We start from the raw sequence: 8,547 nt of genomic DNA, 5'->3' as shown, positions 1-8,547 counted from the left end.
TTTTTATAGTCATTGTAAGTTAAAATTTGGACGAAATTACATATTAAAAACCTAGAATAACTATTTTAGTTATTTTTTTGTGATTGTATAATATTATTCGTAGGCACTTACTTGACACTTCTAAAGTTATAAGTATCTAGGTAATGAATATTGTGATATGATTAATTTGAAATTTATTATAATACCATAGATAAGTATATTATATCTATGATATATACAATGATATTATATCATTGAATTCAAAAAACCATCCATTATACTAACAGAACTAATGCATCTAATAATATAATATTTATTAGAGTAACATATTTTATTCACAGAGTATTCTCTTAACCACAGATTAGGTTTTACAACAAATTTTCTTAACAAATTATGAAAAAATTATTGTAGGAATATCTTCATAATTTCAAATAAAGTATGTTATATTTGAAATTATATTATCAGTCGTTGATTATAAAATAATGTTTATGTAATAATCATTCCACTTGATATTGTGTTTACAACAGTTTTAAAATAAAAAATATGAATACATTTGTAACTTTAAACTATTTTTTGTTGAGAAACGATAACATTCACTTATCTTTAATATACATTCCACTCTATGAAGGTTAAAATTACTAGTCTAAACTATGTAACTTGTAAAAAAAAAAAAATATAAGAAATTGGAAAACTGATTAGAAATAACTTGAAGAATCTAAAATATGATTCATTCTTGAGTTTGAACAATGACCATAATGCCCCCCTGCGAGTTGTCACATACCACTTGATGATTGATCCAGTCTTTACTTTGACAAAACGTAGAGCAATATGGTGTACGTTGACACAATGAACATTCTACAATTGCATCTCTATTGCAATTGGCGCACTAAAAAAAAAAAAAAAAATTGTATTGCAAAGAATAATATATAACCAAGTATGTGTGTTCTACCTTTTTAACATCTGGTATAACATCATTCCTTGGCTGTAATCCAGCCGCCACACTTGAAATTGTCTCCACGTCAAAATTATTCCTATGAGAAATAAATTAACACCAGTTTATAAAATCAACAATGTGACAAACATTATAAATTAATAATTACCTATTTTCTATAGAATTCTCATTGGCCCTCCTAAGTTCTGCTAACAACTCCTGTTTTTCCGTACTCCATTCGTACTTAGCAACACGCATAGAGTTACGAAAATGGTGAACCATTTTAATCATTCTCGATGACATCTTAATTGCAAATGAAATATAAATATTTATGATACTAATTATACATTATTACATGATTGATTTAGTATGGAACAGATTTTTATAAGGAAAGTTTAAATGTTTTACTAATTCAATAAAAGCACTAAAAAAATATACATACATACATATATTTATAAAACCATAATTGTAATAGGGTAAACAATTTTAAGACTCAAAACACAATAATAATTGTGTAATTTTAATAGCCCCCATACAATTATGTTTTTTGTACACATTTTAGAGAAATATTTATTTTTATAACTCGATAAGAATATTTATTTAAATAATAATCTGTTCCCTTAATCACAATTTAATTGAAATATAATTGAAAAAAATCTTACATTTTCTAACTTTTTAAACATATTTTCTATTGAATCATTTGACTGAACAATTTCTGCTTGAGAAATATCACTCGTCTCTAGTATGGATTCTTCATTTTTTATGTCGATATCAACATTGTCTAATGATATACCTATACTGCTATAACGACTATCTTCATCAGTTATTCCATCATCAATTTTTTTCTTTTTTGAATGACTAGACGAATGTTTTTTGGTACGTATTCGTTTGTATGGAGTAAACAGTAACACGGGGCCAGTCTAAAACAACATATACAACCATCATAAACATCTCATAATAAATACCAATGAGCAAGAATAATATTATACTTACAGCAGATTCGTCATCACAACAGGCTGCACATGTACAACTCATAGCATGTGGTAATAAAACTCCATCGTATATTAATGTTTGCAAGCTACGGCCACCAAATCGTATACTTCTTTTCCAGTCCTTACTAGAAGCCCTCCCACAAAGGGCTTCAAATTCACTAGGTGTGTACCATTGGTCTCTAAACTTAATACTCTTGCCTCGACAGCCAGAACCAAATTTTTTTTTATGCAGCTCTCCGTTGGTGGTCTACTTCAGACATGATGAAAAATTATGACAACAACTCTAGTATTAATGTAGGTAATAGATATATTAAAATATATCCTTACTTTGCATCGTACTGGTAATACTGGCAACTTGGCAGCTTCGGTATATGAATAACAAGGTGCTGAATTTGGGGATGATACATTTTGGTCAATCTCTTCTTTGTGAACATTATTAGTCGTCAAGTTATCTGGTCCAAGAACAATATGGGCAGTTTTGAAAGTGACATCCTTAATAGATTAAATTGTATTAGTAAATGTTCAGTTGTGAATACCAAGGAGTTTTAAAATTTTAATTACTTCAGCTCGAACTACAGTTTGCCAGGTATCACCATCAACTTGAGTGCGTGTATCATAATTTAAACAACTGTTATCCTTGCACAAGAGATGTTTGAAATCTTTTGATTCCGAAAGCTGAAATCAAAAATACAAGTTCAATAACTTAAGTCATGGTTATACAATTTCACACTATAACAATCACTATAATAGTAAAGATAAAAAAATATATAATTATATAAAATAATTAAAATTATATAAAATTATATAATATATAAAAATTGCCTAAATTTAGACAGGTTCCCAAGCTCAGAAAGATCTAGCAAGTTGCCGAGTTTACGCCACTGGGCCAAAAACCAACCAAAAACAAACACTACTGCTACAGCAGTGGTTTGTTCAATGGTATCATATGAGAGATCGAGTCTACTGTCCATATAAATCATAAAGTGATATTGATCACTGACAAAATAAAGCAAATGTAATTTTAAAAAGTACTGATTGTTTCTTTTATAAAATCGATTAATAAATATGATTAATTTAGGCATGCTTTTTATATTTATTTATAATCCTCATTGTCCGTCAATGTGTCAAGTTCATCTATAATAAAGTGATAATAAAAAAATTAATTTTATCACAGATTATATTATATATAACAATCTGTAATTTTATGGTAATTAATTTTTTTATAAAAAGTATGTTTATTTTATCGATTGGTCGATAGGAAATACTGTAGGGTTGTCATACGTCCCGGTGTCCCAATAATGTAATTCAAGACAGCCAACACATCAGCCACAGATTAATAATTTTATATTTAAAAGAATGTTTTCCCTGTATTGTCAAATAAAATATGTTAACCCTAGAAAAAGATTCCAAAAATTAAAAAGTGTCTCGACGGTATTATTAGCTACACAACAGTACATAATCTTACAAAATATTCCCAAAACTCGTGAATGTTGATTACTCTTAATGCTATTGAAAACCCGTGCAGTAATAAATACCTGAAAACTGTTTAGTGTTACATTTTGGCCCAAGTGAAACATTATTATCAGTGACAGCGCATAGTTCTGTGAGTCCAAAAACTTGATTAAATGTGTTAGCAAAAGAAGTATTTTAACGATGAACAATAATTACCTACTTAGCGGGAAAAAAACGGACAAAATATTATAGACAACGATCGCGTCACATCGTGACAGCATAAAAAATTATACGAAATCCAAAACGTTGAGGGCGGTACGTCAGAGTCCGCCCGCGTCAACGTTGTCGATCACATACCTGCAACGAGTCGGCCGAAATAACGTTTAACGCGCCAGCGCCCGACGCGTTAATGAACTGCCTGACGGGTGTGGAAGACACCTGTACTTGAGACGACGCGACGTGTTCGGCTGCAGCCGTGGCGTACGTGGCGGCCGACGGCGGGGGTCCGCAGCGATTTTCTTTAAACGCGTCGGCGGCGGTGACGACTACGACTTCGGTGGCCCTCGTATAGATCTCGGCCATGTCCGTCTGTTCGGCGACCTTTTCCGGCTGCCGGCCACCACCACCGCCACGTTCGTTCACCGTCGCCGCTTCCAGTCGAAGTTGTTGTCGTCCCTGCTGCAGGTGTTGGTGTTGGTCGTTCGCGTAACCGCCGCCGTCAATCACTGACATAATATTATAATAAAATATATTTTTCTCGATCTGAGACAACGCAAGATAAAAGTCGCGCGATATTTATCGTTTTACTGCCAAACCGGTAACGAACGATCGATTGTTTTTTCGCGTCCGATTCGTAGAACACGTACCGCGTACTACGGAGCTTCTAGTCCGATCGCTGCGCGTGCAAAACCGGACGCGGTCGATGAGAAACACCTGCGTCGACGACGACGACGACGAGTCCGCTCGACGCTCCGTGATCACCGTTATCACGTTATCAATTTAACCGTCGCATAATATTATCAAATACTATAGACGACAATCCTTATCATTTCCCCCAAAATTGTAGTTGTGGAAGATTTTCAAGAAGAAAAATTTGATACGTATCGGTATGGAATAGTTACGTACCGGCTCATATCGAAGTCTGATACGGGTCCGATACGTATCGCTTGTATATTGCACGTCATGTAACTTCTTGAACTCAAATTTCTTCCTTGAAAATCTTGATTGTTGTTGTTATTTACCACTTAAATAATGTTTACCTACTGCATTAGTTTAAATATTTCATCTAAAAATACAAGTCCTGATTCTATAATTTATTCTAAATAGTGTAATCCTTTTTTAATATAACAATAAAAACTCGCAATTGTAAACCACTTGCAGTTGATAAAGAAAATGTGACGAGCTGTAGGTAGACCGATATCTATGCTTTGCAACAACTCAACAATTTTCGAAAAAACACGTAAAGGTGGACTATCTTAGAAGCGAATGAATAATTATCAAATAATCAATTTGGTTTACGACTGGGGCTCTCTATGTGACGTCCAAATTTTTATATAACGAATTAGACAATAACAAAAAAGTAATTGCAGTTTTCTTAGATCTAGCGAAAGCTTTTGACACTGTAAATCATGATGAACTTCTGAAAATTTTGCCAAGTTTTGGAATATCTAATCAAAGTTTTATGTGGTTCAAAAGCTATCTAAAAAAGTGAAAACAAGTAGTATCAATAAATAGCGTTCATAGCATCGAGGGTGAAATAAATTACGGATTGGTACCTCAAGGCAGGTTCTTGGGACCTACATTATTAATTTTATGTATAAATAACCTGTAACATATGTATTGAAGGTCAAGTTATAACCTATGTAGATGACACCTGCCTTCTTTTTTCAGAAGCTTATGGGAAGACGTTCATCAGAAAACGACTGTTGGTGTAAATACTGTCTATAAAGAACTGAATAATAATAAACTGAATTTGAATATAAGAAAAAGTGTATTCATTGCTTTCTCAATTTTTAGTACGTACATACCGTTCAATGATATTATTATTCACTCTTGTAACGCTCGAGATTTAAATTTTAAATTATGTAATTTCTAAAAAATAAGTAGGGTATCAATAGTAAAACATTTAGGTGAAATTTTGGACTGGAATCTTAGGTGGAAATTTTGTATTGAAAATGTGGTTATGAGATTAAGATCTGTTATTTGCAAATTGTTCAAACTAAATAAACTCTTACCAGTTACCAACAGAAACTTTGTACACGGTATATTTGTGTTTTTTATAATAATGTAAATAAAAATAATTATGAATTCAAGAAAAAAACTATTGTAAATTGGTTGTTACTTGAACTTTAACTGTATAATGGTATACTATTTAGGATATAAGTTTTATAAATATTGTAAATTTAAATATTATATAGATTTTTTTATTGTATACTAACTCATTTACCTCGCCACAAGTTCTGCTTAATGGGGTTAATTAAATAATTACTTATAATAAATACTAATAAATACTTATTGTAACTGTATCATTTATATAATAAAAAAAATATATATAATCATTTTTTTAACAGTTAAAAGTTACAAATGGTAATAATATATTATATTATATTACTGTTGAATTAAACAATTTTTTTTTTCAATACATAATAATATCCTAATTACACAAACAAGTAGTAAATAATGTAAAAAGTTTTTTAAAACAACTGGAAATAATTATTTAAATATTAAAACAATAAGACCAGAGTATCATAAAAGAATCTTAAAAATTCAATTTTGCAAATTGGTTGGTTAGACAACACAATTCAGATGGTAGGAATATAATCTCTTATTTTTAAAAGAGCATTACCTATTCACTTCACCAACTTTATGATTTCAAAATCCATTGATGTAAAATTGGTGTTTGCTTTGAGTCAGTTGTAAACCTTAAATTGTCACAGCCATATGTTGCAGTGGTAGACCAGGGTTGCAAGTTTGTGTATGCAATTTTTTCGTATCGTGTCCAGACCTCATCCGCAGGTAATGCACAACAATGACATATCCAGGGGAGGGGTTACTGCACCCCAACACCCACAAAAAAAATAGATTAAGGTTTGGGAATATGACCCCCAAATTTTGAAATTAGCTTTATGATCTGATAATAATTAAATCAGTTTTACTTTTTTATTAGGAATAGAAAACAATATTCCTTTCATCAGATAAATAAATAACTAGATAGGTTACATGAAAATATATTTAGTAATTTTAAAATATAATTTTAATACTTATAATACTTTTTATAAATGTTTATTTTTGGGTGCCCCCCATCGTTGGTGAAACCGACAAGAAGTGTATCTTCTGGACGACGTGAGTACGTGACCATAAAAAATGGATACAATTTAACGCAAACCATACATTATGTAGACACGATGTAGAGAAGATCTTCTCTACATATTCATGATTATAGCGTAATAAGTAATTACTAATAATAGTAATAACCACGGTCTTATGTTATTGATAATAATAATAGTTAATTACTTAAGATTTTCAAAACGATATAATTATATTTCCGTTTTCTATCCATGATAAAATTTTCAACATATTTTGATTTGTTTTGAACTGTTAGGGACATTTTCAGTTTCCAATTTTAGATTCTGAGTGGAACGATGAATGTATTGATTTTACAATGATGTGTGTTTTTTTATTTTTTTATTTTTTATTTTTGTGTCTGTCATCACGGTTTGAGGCGGTAAAACTGCTTCGATTTTCTTCAACAGTATCTTGTTTGATGGGAAAGTGAATCTGGTTGGTGCATTCGGGAGGTCAAAATTTGAAATTTGCCAATAGTTTTCAAAAGCGCCGTGAAAAACAAAAGACAAATTAAGGAAAAACGGGAATTTTTACGCAAAATCTGTTTTCGAGAAAATTGATTTTGGTTTTTGGTGTAACTTAAAAACGAATGACTGTAGATACATGAAATTTTCATTAGTTGTTTATATTTCCATTTTCTATACATGATAAAATTTTCAAAATATTTTGATTTATTTTGAGCTGTTTACGGACAATTTCAGTTTCCAATTTCATTAGTTTTTTTTTCTATGAATGTCAATAAAACTTTATTTGTTGAGTAAAAATACTTGAAAATTTAATACAAGGCTCCTACTATATTGTTACAATGACATTTGAAAAATATTAAAAATCCTTAGTCACAGTTTTTTTTTTATTAACATTTAAAGTTCAAAAATTGACAAAATATGGAAAAATTACCTAATTTTGTTGAGTTTATAATTCGTACAATTTTTTCTTTTTAGAACTAAGATTTTAAAATGTAATACAGGATTCCTTATAGGATAATCTACCTTTATCAAAAAAAAAATGTCTATAAGAAACTCAAATTAAATTTTTATGAGCGTTTCAAATTCATTTTTTTGGCCCAACAGATAAAACTTTATTGATATTTATAGAAAAAAAAAACTAAAAAAATTGAAAACTTTCAATGTCCGTAAACAGCCCAAAAAGAGTCAAAATATTTTCAAAATTGTATGGTATATAGGAAATGCTAATATTAACATTCAGTAAAATTTTCATGTATCTGCAGTTATTCGTTTTTCAATTACAACAAAATAAGGAAATCGCTACATGAGAAATGGAGTGAATATCCAGTGTTGTAAAAATTTGAATTTCAAATGATCATAAAAATTTAATTTGACTTTCTTATAGATATTTTTTGTTTGATAAAGGTAGATAATCTTATAAGGAATCTTGTATTACATTTTCGTATCTTAGATTTAAAAAAAAAATTTTTATGAATTTCTAACACGAAATAATTTGCAAATTTTCGTGATTTTTCCATATTTTGTCATTTTTTGAACTTTAAATGCTTATAAAAAAAAAACTATGACCAACGATTTTTAATATTTTTCATCTGCCTTTGAAACAATATACTAGGAGCCTTCTATTAAATTTTCAAGCTTTTTTACTCAACAAATAAAATTTTATTGATATTTTTAGAAAAAAAACTAAAAAAAAAATGAAAACTGACAATGTCCGTAAAGAGCTCAAAATAAGTCAAAATATTTTGAATATTTTATCGTGTATAGAAAATGGAATGTAAACATTCAGTCAAAATTTCATGCATCCACGGTCGTTTTTTTAAAGTTACACCAAAAACCAAAATCGATTTTCTCGAAAACAGATTTTGCGTAAAATTCCCGTTTT

At 29.9% G+C, this 8,547-nt stretch overlaps 1 protein-coding gene across 1 annotated transcript; it reads right to left on the bottom strand.

Annotated features, from left to right (window-relative positions):
- Positions 1-447: 447 nt before the first annotated feature.
- LOC100572584 (deformed epidermal autoregulatory factor 1 homolog) lies at positions 448-4,316 on the bottom strand. Its single transcript, XM_003240619.4, has 8 exons — positions 3,712-4,316; positions 2,464-2,577; positions 2,230-2,394; positions 1,904-2,149; positions 1,573-1,830; positions 1,080-1,213; positions 929-1,010; positions 448-865 (listed from the first exon to the last, which is right to left on the bottom strand). Exons 1-8 carry the CDS (start codon positions 4,084-4,086, stop codon positions 707-709), a joined length of 1,533 nt encoding a protein of 510 aa, XP_003240667.1. The 5' UTR covers positions 4,087-4,316; the 3' UTR covers positions 448-706.
- Positions 4,317-8,547: the final 4,231 nt, after the last annotated feature.

Source organism: Acyrthosiphon pisum, chromosome X, assembly GCF_005508785.2.
Source record: "Acyrthosiphon pisum isolate AL4f chromosome X, pea_aphid_22Mar2018_4r6ur, whole genome shotgun sequence".
Taxonomy (NCBI): Eukaryota; Metazoa; Arthropoda; class Insecta; order Hemiptera; family Aphididae; genus Acyrthosiphon; species Acyrthosiphon pisum.
Note: the sequence above shows the minus strand (reverse complement) of the source record. Positions and strands in the feature narration are given on the sequence as shown.